The sequence below is a fragment of the Prunus avium genome, chromosome 1 (genome assembly GCF_965620075.1).
Source record: "Prunus avium chromosome 1, drPruAviu1.hap1.1, whole genome shotgun sequence".
Lineage (NCBI taxonomy): Eukaryota > Viridiplantae > Streptophyta > Magnoliopsida > Rosales > Rosaceae > Prunus > Prunus avium.
In genome coordinates this window covers 49,672,258-49,688,925 of record NC_142284.1, presented here as the reverse complement: position 1 = coordinate 49,688,925, position 16,668 = coordinate 49,672,258, and the positions used below count along the sequence as shown (strand labels likewise).

The 16,668-nt window shown below is 37.6% G+C and overlaps 2 protein-coding genes across 2 annotated transcripts; both read right to left on the bottom strand.

Annotated features, from left to right (window-relative positions):
• Window positions 1-27: 27 nt before the first annotated feature.
• Window positions 28-6,635, bottom strand: LOC110764781 (Protein kinase superfamily protein). Its single transcript, XM_021967808.2, has 13 exons — window positions 6,020-6,635; window positions 5,039-5,479; window positions 4,766-4,869; window positions 3,018-4,045; window positions 2,905-2,945; window positions 2,275-2,343; window positions 2,059-2,159; window positions 1,663-1,741; window positions 1,475-1,573; window positions 1,238-1,306; window positions 1,044-1,093; window positions 779-955; window positions 28-648 (listed from the first exon to the last, which is right to left on the bottom strand). The coding sequence occupies exons 1-13, from the start codon at window positions 6,428-6,430 to the stop codon at window positions 546-548; spliced, it is 2,772 nt and encodes a 923-aa protein (XP_021823500.2). The 5' UTR covers window positions 6,431-6,635; the 3' UTR covers window positions 28-545.
• A 2,946-nt stretch (window positions 6,636-9,581) lies between these two features.
• On the bottom strand, window positions 9,582-15,488 carry GLDP2 (glycine decarboxylase P-protein 2). The gene is made up of 15 exons (XM_021967597.2): window positions 13,572-15,488; window positions 13,114-13,359; window positions 12,924-13,001; window positions 12,732-12,832; window positions 12,456-12,651; window positions 12,193-12,318; window positions 11,838-12,023; window positions 11,623-11,736; window positions 11,182-11,334; window positions 10,823-11,011; window positions 10,644-10,721; window positions 10,431-10,556; window positions 10,246-10,344; window positions 10,040-10,157; window positions 9,582-9,935 (listed from the first exon to the last, which is right to left on the bottom strand). The coding sequence occupies exons 1-15, from the start codon at window positions 14,829-14,831 to the stop codon at window positions 9,841-9,843; spliced, it is 3,165 nt and encodes a 1,054-aa protein (XP_021823289.2). The 5' UTR covers window positions 14,832-15,488; the 3' UTR covers window positions 9,582-9,840.
• Window positions 15,489-16,668: the final 1,180 nt, after the last annotated feature.

Below are 16,668 nucleotides of genomic sequence, written 5' to 3'. Positions count from 1 at the left end.
TTTAAATTGAAGTTTATTTCAAGGGTGTACAAAGACAAATAATATTAGTTCTGGATTGCACATAAATTCTTCCTCTTTCTTCTTTCTTCCTCCAAATGTATTTACTCTTTTCACAATAACATATGCAGAGATCAGATGTTTACAATTTCCCAAATGAGATCTCCACAGTAGCAGAATTAAGAATTATTAGTTTCTTTCTTCCTTTCTTTTTCAATTTTTCTTCTTTTTTTTTCTACAATTTTTTTTCTTCTTACATGCAGATTTGATACAACCTACTATTACTACTACTACTAGAGAGACTGGTCTTCAATGGGACCTCCACTGCCCTTCTTATGCAGTCTAATAATTTAGGAGGGTTTTCCACTCTTCTGTTCCGTATAGGTTGTGCTGAGCCCCCACTTTGACTGAGCCAACACTACCAAATCCAGCATTCTCTTTTTCCTTCTTGCATTGAAGACAAAAACTTATATGCTGCCCTCGCTCTTCGAGACAAGGAACAGCTTCAACTTCAATTATTAACACGGTAAAGTTTTTCTTTTTTGGGGTTATTCAGTCGTTTGATTTGTAGAGTTTGTTCTTCCAACAAGGCGTTGAAGACGTCGGAGACGGACCATGAGTTGCGAGAACGAAGGCCGTAGATTTGGCTCTCTGCAAACGGAGCAAATCTGGATTAGCCAAGCTCAGTTATGGTATAAGTCATGCTGTTCAGGTTCAATTTCTAAGAAACTTGGCTCTCTACAGACTCCCTATTTTTGCCTAAAAGAAGTGTAGAACTTACCTTTGCCAACAATCACGTATTATCTCAGCAACCACTGGATCCATGTCCTCTGGAATTTCAAGACGCCTATTTTGGAATCCAACCGCTCCTACAACCTGCATTGGATTCAATCCTTTCCATGGGACGCAGCAAGTAGCCAGTTCCCATAAGATGACACCAAAACTGTACACATCACACCTGCAAGCAAGCAACAAGCAAAGCTTATTGTAATGGTAACCTCCAGAACATAAAATTCCCAAAATGCATCCACCTTCTGGCAACTTACTTCTCATTAGCTGGTTCATTCCTTAAAACTTCCGGTGCCATCCACTCGGGCTGCACTCCAATAGTATGCAATGAGTACATAAAACAAAAGGGTACGTAAGTTTCTATTCTTGTAAAAGATCTTTTTTATGAGATATTGATCATATGATAGGGTATTCAACTTTGTTTTCAAGATTCACATTGAACAAATATTACCGTCCCAGCAGTAGACTTCGAAGACAGAAAAGTATGGTGCTTCGTACGTGACAACCCGAAGTCACAAACCTGCACCACAACATAAACAAGATGTTTGAGAAAGAATAATCAATTTTTCTCCCACCAATAGAGATATCAATATCAATCTATCTAGATTGTAAGAGGAAAAAATATAAATGACTAAAAAAAGCATTATCAGGGAAGAACTTAAAACGCAAGTGGTGGTTTTGAGTTGACCTTCACATTCCAATTCTTATCAACAAGGAGATTTGGAGACTTCAGGTCTCGATGCACAACAGTAGGATGGCTAGTATGCAGGTAATTCATTCCTTTGGCCTGCATAAATTCAGGGAGCACTGATTAAGAAATCAAAAAGAAACCAGAAAGGAAAAACTACAAAGAAATAAGAAAAAAATCTGGTTTACCACATCAAAAGCCATTCGCATTCGCCTCTTTTCATCAAGTTGAGAATTGGGACGATGCAGCAATCTATATAAACTCCCCCTGTGTACCAAGTGAATGATTAAGGAACAAAACAAGAGAATAAGATTAAACAGATAACTATAGACTCAATGTCAAGGAAACAGGGTTGTGGATGTATAGTTGGTTGGATGATGTTCCTGCCCCCGTAAAGGAATTTTTTGCTTGATAGACCTATTTTTGCCTAGTTACAGGCTTTCCTAGTTATCTTGGACTGCATGCATACACATCAGTTTTTTTTTCCTTCTACTTTGTTACTTTGTATTATTTAAATTACATATGGTCATTCAATTTCAGAAATATAACAAATCAGATAAAGGACAAGTAATAAGGAAATCAACCTGGGAAGAAACTCTGTCAGGATAGAGAAATGGGGAGGGCGAGTAACTGCCCCCATGAAAAGGACAACATTGGGATGTCTAAGTCTTAACATAATTTCTACCTGCATGAACAAACACCAAGAATCAACTATAATTAATACAAAACCAATGAATTTGAATTTTATGCTTATATATAATTGACAAATATGATATACAAACTCAAGTCTTGATGCTTACTTCACATTTAAACTGAACTAAAGCATCACCAGAAAAATCTTGATCCAAAAATTTTTTCACAGCTACTTCCTGTCATGCAAAAAGTCAACACAGACCGATAAACAATTTGTAATGATAGCAGTCAGAATTACCATAACAAGCCCCATGCCATCATCAACAACCAACATATGCCAATAAAAAACAGCATATCAAATATTGATGTTAACAAAAGTATCATCGTTGAAAGTACAGAAACTATCAACAAAATATTAAGAAAATATCGATGTTGAGAGAAACTTTGAGTGAAATATAATTTAAAAATTTGGGAAATGTTTTATCTACTATTAGTACTTGTCAAGGAGAGAAATTTCGAGGATATCATCGAAATTTCAAACCATGTCAACAACTGGCACTTCTACTTCAACAAGAAAACCAATAAGAAAAATGCAACCAATATGCTGATATAAATTTTAAAGTATCTCTCTATTTTGTTAGAAAAGAGAGTTTAAAAGCATTTATCAAATTGTTGCAAATATTAGCATTTCTTTAAATCAAAGGATCAACAAAATATTACATGCTAAGTAATTTTGTATGTATAGCCAAGGAAAAGGAATATGATGAATGACTATTTGTGTTGGAAAGAAAACTTACAGTGCCATTCCAATCTGCATGATATACCTCGCCATATGAACCTACCAGAGAGGAAATATTGTGAGCCTGTTTCTAAAACATATACCAAATTTAAGCAACAGATGGGTGCTTACCAATGCCAATGCGCTCACCAATCTGAAGATCCTCCCATAGAATTTCCCACTCTGCAACTTCTCCCAGTGCTGGGTACCTCTCATAGTGACTATCGCAACTAGTACACAGGCCACTATTGGCTGTTTCCATTGGTTTAGATAAGGAAAGTTCATGGCTTTTATCCTCATGAAAAGCTTCTGAATTTATTCCTGGGGGACTAACAAGAACAGGATCTGAACTTTTAGCACTGATCTGGGTTGTTTCACTAGTTCCACCAGAAACAATTACAAATCCCTCATCAACAGTATCAGAGGGAAGAGAAAAATTGTTTGTCTCCAATTCATTTCGTTGCTCTGCTAAGTCCACAGCAGATTGTTTTAGAAAGTTATCAAAATTGGCATAGCTCACTGCAGCAGCAGCTTGAGTGGATTGCTCGTTTCCTGATAATAACTGAACAAGATAATTATGAATCCCATCATCTACAAGTTTCCCATTTGCATGGATTTGATCAAGCAATTTAGCTTCGTCCAGATATTGAGGATTCATATCTGAAAATAAATCTGGGGGAGGTGATGCACCACTCTCCAACAATACAGCATGTAGTTTCTGTGCAAATTCTGGGTTCTTTGCTGCACTGATGACATACTTTGACACATTTTTCACTTTCCTTTTTTGCGCAGATGTGGCTTTCTCAGATGTGCCTGATGAACTTTCACATGATTTACGAAGTGATCTAAGAGGAGTCCCAATATCACTTCTCGAACTCTCAGTTTGATTTTCTTCAACAACGCTTCTATCATTTTTTGTTTGAACACCTACATATGATGCTTCTTCTGACTGTGAGCTGCCAGCTCTAGAAAGTCTGTCAAGATCGGGTGGAACTGCCAACGTTCCAGTGCCTTCAGCTTGCAACAAAAACATATCTTTGGGCAATTCAGTGGCATCTTGAAAGCTCCTTATGGCAAAGAAAGAATTTGGTAGCTGGCTACTGGGTACCTCAGCAGGAATTAGCGTTCCAGGAGCACCCATCAGATCAATAATATATTCACTGCACAGAGAAACAACCCCATTAATCATCAGTAATAGTTCCAGGACATCTTCCGGCTTGCACCAATTCACCTTAGATGGAAAATGTGCACAGAATTTTAGGAGCAAAGCAGAAAACAAATATCATGAACCTTTAATTCTAATATCCTTACTTAAACATGATAGAAAGTTAAAACAGCTTAAAATTAGAGAGGCATCTGAAACCAAAGGACCTGCAGAGAATATATGAAAATCACATATATGTATAGATATAATTTTCAAATTTCATTCAAATATCAAAGCACTTCACATAGAAAGCAACCAAAAATATTCTAATTTTGTATCAGCCTCTTGACAAAGTACATTTTGAATAACAAAAAACATCTCATATGAACGTTGGACACAGGGTGTTCTTTAAGCATCTGGATTTCCAATTTTCAGAATAAGAGCCATGCTCAATAAATCATTGTGGCTACAAATTGAGCTTACAGCCCCCATCTATGGTGCTCCCCTTACCTATGGCACCCCCACCACATCTGATAATCCAAAACCTCATAAACTACCCTAGAAACTTGACCATCACTATCTGCAATCCCATTTGACACAGCATGACATTATGTTAAAGTAACAATTCAGCGACAAGCATAAGGCACAAAAAAGTTACTACATCACAAGATTTACTGGATTGAAGTTATCAAAAAATTATGCATAAACATAGAAATTTAGAATTGGTGGCCATTACCTTCCACTATCAATTTTAATCAAGTTTACAGCTCCATCATCAGTACCAGTGTAGTAGCTACCTTTGACCAGCATACATGGAAGATTTATCCTATCAGCCAGTACCTAGAACCAAAGGTATGAAACAATTAACAACAGAAAAGCAATTGAAAAGGCAATAGGATGAGAGTCGGATTTTGAGAAAAGCAATGAAGATGTTAGGAAGTTACATGGTGCACAATGTTTTGTCTATGATTCAGTTTGACAAATAAGGTAGTAAAAAATCTGTCACAACCTTAAAGAGCAGGGCCCTGTGGCGTGAAAGTCCAACATCAATAAGTCCAAGGGGAAGAATGATAGTCTTCATCGAACTCCGTAACTCGTACCTCCTCACTTTCCACCTTCTCAAAATTTCATCAGCATCCCCAACTGGACCACCCATTCTATCAACAACAATATCAGCAATTTTCTGAATTAATCCACTTAAAAGGACACCATGTTGAGAAATCCGTGACTCTAGAGATACAGCGAATGCTCTTTTCTCCAGTTGTTGCAGTTCAGGATCCACCAACCGGTTAACTAATATGACATCATAATCAACATTATCTGAAACAGACACAGCTTGAAGATCCACCAACAATGGCATCTTCCCTTGTCTAAGAGAATTTGAGGTCATTCCATACACGTCATAAAATCCATCGACCACTTTTTCATTGTAATCTACAACATTCTGGCTCTGCACGTTATAAAAATCAGTTAAGAAGCTAATTTCATCGAAATTGACAATATTAAAGAACTATACCTCATCAAATTCAAACTTAAGATGCAAAGAAGAAAAATAAAACCGAAGGAACGTGATTCAGATAAGGTTGGAAAGTAATTGTAATTGCAAAATGAAACCAACAATTATCCTTGAACCAATGCACTACTCTTACGGCTCACAAATTTTTGGGTACCGAACTAACAAGAAGCACCCGCCTAACATAACTAGCACAATGATTCAACATGAAATTGTAAAGAAAATGGCACCGCAAGCAATACAAAGCAATCCATAATTCAGCTATCAAACCTTTTTAAGATAATCCTCACACCATTATCATCGCCCTATGGTTAGAAAATGATCCAAGAAACGAAATGCAAATTACCATACCATACAAACACAACGAACAATATTCAAAGTTCGCAGAAAACCTAATCCACTCCAATTGGCTCAGATTAAGTTGTAAAATGCGGGAAAATGATTAACCCTAGAAATATTTCTATTAGAAAAACGTACCCAATAGCGAAGTGAGAGAATCTCAAAGGGGGCTTGAGTGTCGGTGACGGTAGCCGGGCAGCCGAGGCTAATCCGCTTGGCGGCGTCGATCTGAGCCGAATCGGGGTCGTCGCGCGAATCGGGATCCGAAGCGCTGATCGCTAAGGCCAACTGGACCTGAAACTCCTCCTCCAAGAAATTGTAATCCACGCCCCCACCGCTACCACCGTCCCCAGCCGTCCGATCACTCACCGATTCAACGGCCGTGATTCTCCCCATTGTAGCCGAACCCGTGGACGACGCCGGCGAAGAAGCGGTCGGGTTGAGATTCGTGCTCGGACTCGTCTCTGGTCGGGTCTCGGCCAGTCTTTGGTGCTCATTGAGTCCTCCACCGATGTGAAGCTTTCTTAGTAGGTGCTTCATCTTCGACATCGATCATCAATGGAAATTATGAAATCCTTCTGTCTCTCTGTCTACTGGATTAAACTACGCCCACTAGAAAACAAAGCAGATTCGCTTAACCTGCGCACCCTTCTTCGTCAAGCTACCACCACTTAGAGAGAGACTTCGATTAACCGCTCACCCTTTCTCTCATTCCCTCCAACACGCTTAATAAAAACCCATAAAACCAATAAACAATTTCTACAATTTGTTTATATTTCCTCACCCCTAAGTCAAGTGAAGGACTCCCACTACTGTGTTCGTACGCTCATCCACATGTCTTTACTATGGACTTCACCCAATCTTGACCTTTGAGTATTTATGAGGCATTTTTCAGGAGGAAATGTTAGATATCCAACGGTTGGGATTGTGATGATGAGGGTGGTGTTATGGCTCTCTATGACCAAAATGGCATTGCCTTATATAAATGGGCTTACTCCATGTCATTTCCAAAGATCAACTAGTGATAAGGATGATGAAGAGATAAGCATTTCTTTTGTACTAATTCTGTATTTATGATCCAGATATTGTGATACTGAAAGTTCGACAGCTGTAACACAATTCTATTAAGAATACAACGAATGTAACTCATATATGTATTCGGCATTGTTTGTTGAAGTTGAGGTGTGAAAAATATAAAGAGAAGTGTGATGAGACTCATTGTTATCATTTTCCTACATTAATTATGTATTTATGATCTAAATATTGTGATGTTAAGAGAGTTTGACAGTCATAACACAATCGTAGCTATGAAAAAGATGAAAAGCAATGTGGTGAGACTCACTGTTATCTTTTTCCTGTGTTGATTATGTAATTATTATATAGATGTTGTGATGTTCAGAGAGTTCAACAACTTTAATACAATCATATTGAGAATACAACGAATGTAACTCATAGATGCATTTTGTAGTATGTTGAGGTTGAGGTGTGAAAAAGATAAAAAGAAGTGTGGCGGGATTCACCAATATCATTTTTATGTTGTGTTGATTCTACATTTATGATATAGACATTTAACGATTGTGTGATATAGGCGAATTTATAGATGTTTATTAACGTTGAGGGATAAAATATATAGAGAGCCATTTGGTGGTATCCTTCACATTTATCAAGAATGCCTTGATATAGTAGCCCTACCCCACTTCTCTGAGCGATGGCTGAACCGACTACTCTGTTCTAGAAATTTTCAAACTTACCATCAATCTTGTCATTTTTCGTTGTTTTTCATTTATATTTAATTTCTCACATAAAAATAAAAACAAATATGTTACTAAACAGACAGAAAGAATGCGTGAGAGATTTATACCGAAACATGTGTTGATATCATGATCAGAGATGTTTCTATGGTTGGAAAGAGGCAATGCGATGGTCAAAAGCAAATGATTTGAAATTCATACACAATGTGGTGGACGGAGCAATGGAGGGTGCACCATTACGTTGGTACGTTCGTTGTATGGGATCCACGTTGAACTCAGCGATGTGCAAATAGATAGATAAAGAAAGAACGTAAACCAACATAAATATAAACAACAATTAGAAAGTTAATTATGCAAATTATACATCTTGCTTCGTTTTGATGGTAATTAATTATGACTATAAAAAAGAGCGAGGGGCTGAAAAAACAAATTTGACTTCCGCATTCATCCTTTTTTTTTTTTTTTTTTCTTTCCCTTTGTTTAAAAAAAATATCGCAAGCAACCTCAGCATAGTGCCTAGTGGTAATAGTATTTTATTTATCCATTGTCATTTCTTATTTTATTAATTTTAATAATTTTGTTGGACCCTGGAGGTGGGGCCCACTCTATCTTTAAAGAAAAAAAAAAAATATATATATATATATATATAGTCGTACGGATTTGTTTAGAGTTTTTAAAGGACTGGTTATTTTTTTTTGGTATGGGTCTGTTTTGGACACCGATCGGCGATCACCATACGCCAAGGCCCGTGCAGAAAGCCGGGAGCCTATTCCAAAGTTATGGTCTATAATCAATATTATCTTCAATTTTCGTTTTGTTTCCGAATAAGAAATCTAAGAATATTGCCTTGTTAAAAAAGGAAAAGAAAATGTAATGCACCATAATAAGGAAAGTAATCGAACCCAAAAAAAAAAGGGGAGATTCACTATTATACCAAATATAGAGGCCCACATTATAGAAAAATCTTATATGAAATAAACTTTAAAAACACACCCAAAGCTCATTTACAATATAATAAAGAATATTTTAACTTATTATAAATTACAAAATTGTCATTGATTTCTTAAAACAAGCCCAACTCCAAAACCTTATAAATAAAAAACACAAAACACTCAATAGGGCATTAAAGTAATTTAATAATTAAAATTAAATTAAATAGGGCTATCTGTCTTTTTTTGGGTTTGTTTATAGAAATTAAATGGTGTAAGGTTTATTTATATCATTAGTGCTAAAAATGGGTATATGACTAAATATATCAAAGAAAAAAACCTATTTTAAAATATAAAAAATATTATTTTGTAGATAGTTTATTTATCAACAATCTTACTTATTTTAAGCCTTCTCGTGTTATCTAATCATAGAGTCATCTTTGAGGACATTAGGGCAAAAGTTTGACAGAGACTACTTTTGTGTTCATCCGTCGACATGCTAATGAGGTCACACATAGGCTTTGCTTATTAGTAGTGATACGTTTGAATGGTTTTAGGAGCCCTTGAACTTTTTTTTAGGACTCTTTGATTATTGATGCTTGTAATCGGGAGTCAAGCCTTATGTTCACCCGTGTTTCTTTTGATGATTAATAAAGTCTTCCTTATATCGTTGAGGTTCTTATGTTGATTAGACCAGTTGATTAGAAGATTTGCATTTAAGTTCCAGATATAGATAAGGGTATAAAGGAACAATACTTTCTTTCCCTAAAATGTAAATGTGGCATATTGGCATTGCCTGTCACATCAAAGTATAACACAACTGTCAATGAATTGGATTAGCCTCATATTATAGAGATAAAACTTTGACTGCGTCGTATTTATCCATCCACGAATCTCCACAATAACAGACACAGAACAGAGATGTATCTATTTCTTGTTATTTATTTTTCCCAATTATGTTTAAATCTTAGGAAGTGGGAAAAAAGAAGAAGGTAAAACATGAAAATGTATAATCCCAGCTAAGACCCCAATGAAGGAAAAATATTTAAAAACAGAAGCAATAATAATTACAACATCTGAGTTGCAATCAGCAACAAGTTGTTATTAGAAAATCTAATCGTCATCATCATAAATAGGAAATGAATGTCACCAGAGATATAAAGGGCTGTATGAAGATGGATAATTATATACAACGTGGAGGAGAAGAAGAAGAAATGATGACTTCAGATATATCCATGGGCCAGACTTTGTGTTGAGTTCAAAGGCACAGAGCTGAAGACTAAGCAGTGGCTGCCGCTTGTTCCTCCACCGCCTGTGACGCCGGTTGAAGGGTGCAGATGAGGTTGCGGTCACCATACACATTGTCAACACGTCCTGATGCAACAGTCAACAAAAATTAGTTGTCAGTAAAAGCAATCAGAACAACACCAAAATGCATGCTATTCAAGTTTTTTTTTTTGGGGGTGTAAATAGCTTACCTGTAGTAGGCCAGAACTTTGCCGAACGGAGCCACGAAGCGGGGAAGGCTGCGTATTCCCGGGAATATGGCTTAGTCCATGTATCTCCCATAAGCAGAGATGGTGGGTGAGGAGCTCCCTGCAGAAAGGTTCATAACTTGTTTTACAAGTATTGAACAATTTAACTTGCATTTGCTTTCACCTTCAGAAGAAATGAGTGTTTTTACCTTGAGGACATTGTTGTGGAGATCAGCTTTTCCTTTCTCAATCTCAGCAATCTCTTCTCTAATGGAAATCAGAGCATCGCAAAACCTGTCTAACTCAGCCTGCAAGAAACATTGAGTTTACTTAACCCAGAGAAAAACAGTACCCAAAATTAGAAAAAATATCAAATCTTTCTGTGGGGGTGTACCTTGCTTTCACTTTCTGTTGGTTCGATCATGAGAGTACCAGGAACTGGCCATGACATTGTTGGTCCATGGAATCCGTAGTCCATAAGACGCTTAGCGACATCTTCAGGCTCTATCCCAGCAGTATGCTACAAGGAAAAAAAAAAACCAGAGTTCAATTTGACAGAGAATGTAAGAAACATGCGGCTAAATCGAAGCACGTGTTAAGAACATACCTTAAAGCCTCTCAAGTCAACAATGAATTCGTGGGCAACAGTTCCATTGACACCACGGAATAGAACGGGGTAATAATCCTGTAAGAAATTAACATAGACAACATGAGAAAACAGAGCAAAAATAACCTCATAAGCTCAAACTGTAAAGCAAAAACAACAGTGAAGGAAGAAGTAGGAACCTCCAAGCGTTTGGCCATGTAGTTTGCGTTTAGAATTGCTATCTTTGATGCATCGGTGAGCCCCTTGGACCCCATCATGGCTATGTAAGTATAAGATATGGGCAAAATAAGTGCAGAACCCCAAGGTGCTGCAGAGATGGTACCAAGTGGCTGAGACTCGTCTGGAGCAGGAAAGCCACCGGTAGGTACCTTCAATACGATGTCAAAAAGCTTAGAAATCCAGCATGTAATAAATCACAAAAAGTTGGAAAGATTGAACAGATACTGCCTCCATTTACACATCTCAAGTTCAAAACAAACATGAACAAAGCAATAATTTGCAGAATCACATGAAACCTTCAATGTAAAGAGTAAATTACCACAGGATGAGACGGCAAGAATGGCGCCAAGTGTTTCTTCACACCAATAGGACCCATGCCAGGACCACCACCTCCATGTGGAATGCAAAATGTTTTGTGGAGATTGAGATGGCAAACATCAGCTCCAATCCAACCTGGACTTGTCAGACCAACCTGCAAGGACGAAAAGCTTCATCAGATTGAACATGAAAAATTGAGCCTGAATTACAACTATCTACAAAAATAAACATAATATATGTACAGGAAAGATGTTCAATAAATTACTAGTTAAATACCAATCACAATGGAATGCCCATGCAGAAATGTAGATGAATTTGAAATTTTAATACCAAAACACTCAGCCAACAATCTGCAGCCCAGAAACTATTTGAATTTAAATTTCAAGCACAAAACTATAAAGCATGGAGCCAAAAGGGGAGTAACGTAGGAGAAGATACAGACCTGTGCATTCATGTTAGCCCCATCCATGTATACTTGACCTCCATTATCATGGATTATCTTACATATCTCATCGATACCTTCTTCATACACTCCATGAGTTGACGGATATGTCACCTATAATTCGAAATATGATCAAATGTCTGTCGATGTTGCATAAGTTCTCCATCTTTGATCATTTCAAATAATTTAAACCTCTTCTAACATAGGATGCTTACCATAAGAGCTGATAGGTTATCCTTGTTTGCTTCAGCAGCCTTCCTCAGCTCTTCAATGTTAATGTTTCCCTTCGCATCAGTTCCAACAGAGACAATTTTCATTCCACACATTGCAGCACTAGCAGGATTGGTACCGTGTGCCGAAACAGGTATAATGCACACATTGCGGTGGTGATCCCCTCTTGCCTGCAGTGGGTATTCGGTGAATGGTTCAGCATGATTAGTAACAAGAATAAACCTTTAGGTCATAACCTCGAAGACCTTAAATTAAAGTTTTTCTTTTAAGCTCTACAGAAAAGTGCTTGCTAAGAAATATTAGAAAGAGGGAAACAAGAAAAGCTCAGGGTCCCCATACGAAATGATATGCCCGAATAACCATCAGCCCAGCATACTCTCCAGCAGCTCCAGCATTAGGTTGCAATGAAAAAGAGTCAAACCCAGTGAGGGTACACAATAGGTCACCCAAATCTTTGAACATTTCCTGGATTTTATTATTTGACAACAAACAATATCAAGTTACTAGTTGTATGAAGGAAAGCAACATAACAAAAAGAAATTCAGGAAAAAAAACATTTGCAACTGTGTTAAATTTGTTTGTAAGTAAACATTTGTAACTACCTGATAACCTGCAGCCTGTTCTGCAGGGGCGAAAGGATGAATGTCGGTAAAACTAGGCCATGTCACTGGCATCATTTCAGTTGTTGCGTTCAATTTCATTGTGCAAGATCCCAATGGAATCATACTGTGGCATAGCGAGAGATCCTTTGATTGCAACCTATGAATGTATCTGAGCAACTCATGCTCCGTATGATACCTAATAGAGAGCAAATGAAAGTCAGTCTAGTTTCCAAATAGCAGACTGTGAGAGTTCAAATCATCAGGAAAGAGATATACGAGTTGAAGATTGGATGGGTAAGATATGGGCTCTCCCTAGTTAACCCAGAAGGAATTGCAGGCTGAACTTCTGGTGCAAGAGATGCAGCAGTGAAAGGGACCTGAAAATCAAACAAAATTCTCACTTAGATGGATGCAACTTATAAACAATTTCAACTATCACCTTTATGATAAAGACATGAAAATACTCACAGGCTTGCCCAAAGCAAAAACTTTGAAAAGCTTATCAACATCCTCCAAGGTAGTTGTTTCATCGAACGAAGCTGTAATCTGCAAGGAGTTAACCTTCAGTAATCTGATAAAGTAGAGCAATATACTCCCTCCTCTCTCCCCAGAGAGCTTTTAGTTGAATAATTGACGCAGGAGATACAAACAAACTTACAGTGTTCGTGTCTACTACTCGCAAATTTATTCCATGCTTGATTGCAGCATCAGCAAAGGCATGCGCATCAGAAGTCTTAACCTTCACAGTGTCAAAGAAGGGAAGGCCCTGAACTTCCACTGTCCCAAGTTTCTTCAATCCAACTGCAAATGCCCCAGCAAGACCATGAACCCTTTGGGATATGGTTTTAAGGCCTTCAGGTCCATGATAAACAGCATACATGGCAGCCATGTTTGCAAGTAGTGCCTACATAAACACAATATCCAATCAAACAAAGCCAAGTAAATCAAATTGAAATACATGAGGGGGCCTGCTCAGTAATCCCCTGTTTTTGGGTTATCCAGGCTAAGGAAATCATGTCAATAATTCTATCCTTTGATATTAAAAAAAAAAACCTCAATCAGTTCAGCCCTAAAAAGCAAATCATAAAAGAAATCAAATGAAGAATAGCATCGAACCTGAGCAGTGCAAATGTTGCTGGTAGCCTTGTCCCTCCTGATATGTTGCTCCCTTGTCTGCATCGCCATACGCAGCGCAGGCTTCCCTGAAGAATCAACACTAACACCGATAATTCTTCCCGGCATCATCCTCTTGTACTCTTGGGAGGTGGCCAGGAATGCTGCATGAGGACCTCCATAACCCATTGGAACACCAAACCTCTGTGCAGAGCCAACAACAATATCTGCCCCAAATTCACCGGGAGGCTTCAACAGTGTCAATGCTAAGAGATCAGTTGCCATCACAACCTTAACCCCATTAGCATGAGCATTCTTAATAAACTCCCCATAATCCAAAACCTCACCCTCAGTCCCCGGATACTGAACAAGAACACCACAGACATCACCCGATTTGTAATCAATATCCTTAAGATCCGCAGTCACAACTTTAAGATCAAAACCATCTGCTCTAGTCTTACAAATATCAATGGTCTGGGGGTGGCAGTTGTTAGCAATAACAAAGGTCTTCTTCTTCCCCTTTTGAATGTTGTTACACATCGCCATTGCCTCGGCAGCGGCGGTTCCTTCATCAAGCAATGAAGCATTTGACATGGGAAGGCCAGTGAGGTCAGTGATCAGGGTCTGGAAATTGAGCAAAGACTCAAGCCTCCCTTGGGAAATCTCAGCCTGGTAAGGAGTGTACTGGGTATACCAAGCTGGGTTTTCCATTATGTTCCTCAAAATCACAGGAGGGACATAAGTGTTATAATACCCCATCCCAATAAAAGACTTGAAAATCTTATTCTTGGAAGCCAAATACTGCATATGCTCAAGCATTTGGCTTTCAGTTAACCCTTCATCAAACTTGGTAAACTTCATCGATTCGAGTCGAATCGATTTGGGCACGGTGGCATCGATAAGTGAATCAAGACTACCAAACCCACATAACTCAGCCATTTTGGTTTGTTCATCTGGGGTGGCTGAGTTATGGCGGCGAGGAAAAGTGTCACTGTTTTTCAATGCATCAACAGAAATCGACCTTGTTTGTGTCCCAGTGCCATAACCAACATTATAGGACACATTTTTGCCTGGTAATGAATCTGATCTGCTACTTGTGCGCATGAAAGAGCATGGAGACAATGAAGAAACGTACCTTGAAGGCGTGTACAAGACAGGGGATGTTGAAGAGCTCAACACAGTCTCATTCTGGCGAAACTGCTTGGCCTCTGAAACCAAGCGCTTCACGAACGCCTGGTTAGCCAGCCGCCTTGCACGTTCCATGGGAGCAAAAGACTCTGTTTTTGTTTTGCAAAAACACAGAAAGCAAAAACAGAGGAAAAGCAAATTGGGTTGTTGAAAAAACTTGGAAACAAATATATGGTTTTTTTTTTTCCAAAGGTGCTTGCTTTTTTTTTTTTTTTGGTTATTCCATTGGAGTGAGTGAACCCAGTTGAGGTGGTGGGTTTGTTTTGATAAGTGATATAACACAAAGAGGTTTTGTCTATATATAAATATATGAGTATAATAATTTTAATAATTTATATAAAAATTTAGAAAATATGATGGGAGTTCAGGATCTGGTAGTGGTGGTGGGTGGTGGGTGACTGCACACCTATTGAGAAAAAGACAGGTTTTTTTTTGTAGGGTATCAAAACCCACAACAATTTACAAATTTTTTTTCAGAAATCATTAATGTATGGAAGGTATTGAAGCAAACAAGATTGAGTTTCAATGGATCTGAATGGTTTCCAAATTTTATTCAACCAGAGAAAAAACACTTACCAAAGAGTTTTTGAATATCTGTTAAATCTGGAGTAAAAATCTGAGAATCTCTTGTGTAATTTGTTGGCAGATTCTCTATCACAGTATGCTTATCTCCATGTCTCACCTCAAAGACAATAAGAACAAAATAGAAAAATCAGTCTAGGGTTAGGTTATGACTTATGAAGCAATGCAATTCACTCACTAAATCAGATCTAAATCTTAAATGACAGTTTCCACCAGATAACACATAGAATTATCACATTTGTGGTTATGGAAATTTGGGTGGATGGATAGTCTTCCAACCAATTATAATTTTGTGATTTGCTGGATTTCCTTTTGGTGGGGTCCTCTGTATCTGGTGGAGTTGGGGGTTGGTGTGGTAATTTTGGGAAAAGCAGGGGATCATCCTTGAGAGGAGAAAGTATGTTTTGTGGCTGACGAAGACACTGTACGTTTCAACTTTCGTCGGTCAGATGTTGTTCTTGTGCTGCTAACGTTTTTCACTGTTTTTAGTCTGAAGCAATCATGGCCATAGGATTGTCAAGTTGATTACAGAATGGACGGTTGTGATCTGACCACATCCTTTTGCTATTGTTAAGGAAATGTTGATCTAGGAGACTAGGACTTGGTCTGCCTTTTGCCCCTTGGGAGTGGGAAGTGGGAATCTACTATGAAAGGCACTGTGTTTTTTGACCGTAGATTAGATGGCATTTGTGGAATTCCATTCTTTTATAGGAATGAGATCATTTCATCATAATTTTGACCAAAAATAGAAAAAGAAAACCTTTTCATTTGCATTTGAATGTGTTAACTCAAAGACTGGCCCCTATAAATATGTGCCCAAAACATCATGTTTTTTTTTAATAGCCAAATTCCATGCCAAAATTAGGTTATTTGGACTGACAAATGTGATTCTAACATAATGACATGCTTTCAATGAATTTTCTCATTTATGGTAGAAGCTATAAAAAGGGGAAACAAATACAAACATCGAGAAACAAATAAAGCAACTGGTGATTTCATATTCGAACCCACATCTCTATAGTTTAAACTTTCGCTTGTACTATAAATAAAAAACCAGCCACCGTATTGGCCAAAATGGGAATTTTATTTTTCAGATATGGTAAAAACATTATACCAATTTAAATCTAATTAAAAATTAAAATGTCAATATTGATGACAGTCGAAGTAAGTTATACAGTTATTCAAATGTAATCCATTGGATCTAAAAGAATAATTTAGGAATATTTTAAAATCTTTTTTTTTTTGGTTGTGATTTAATATGAAAGTTACAGGAAGGACATTCAAGATCTAATTTTCAAATATCTGCAAAGAAAGATATGAAGGGAGGTCA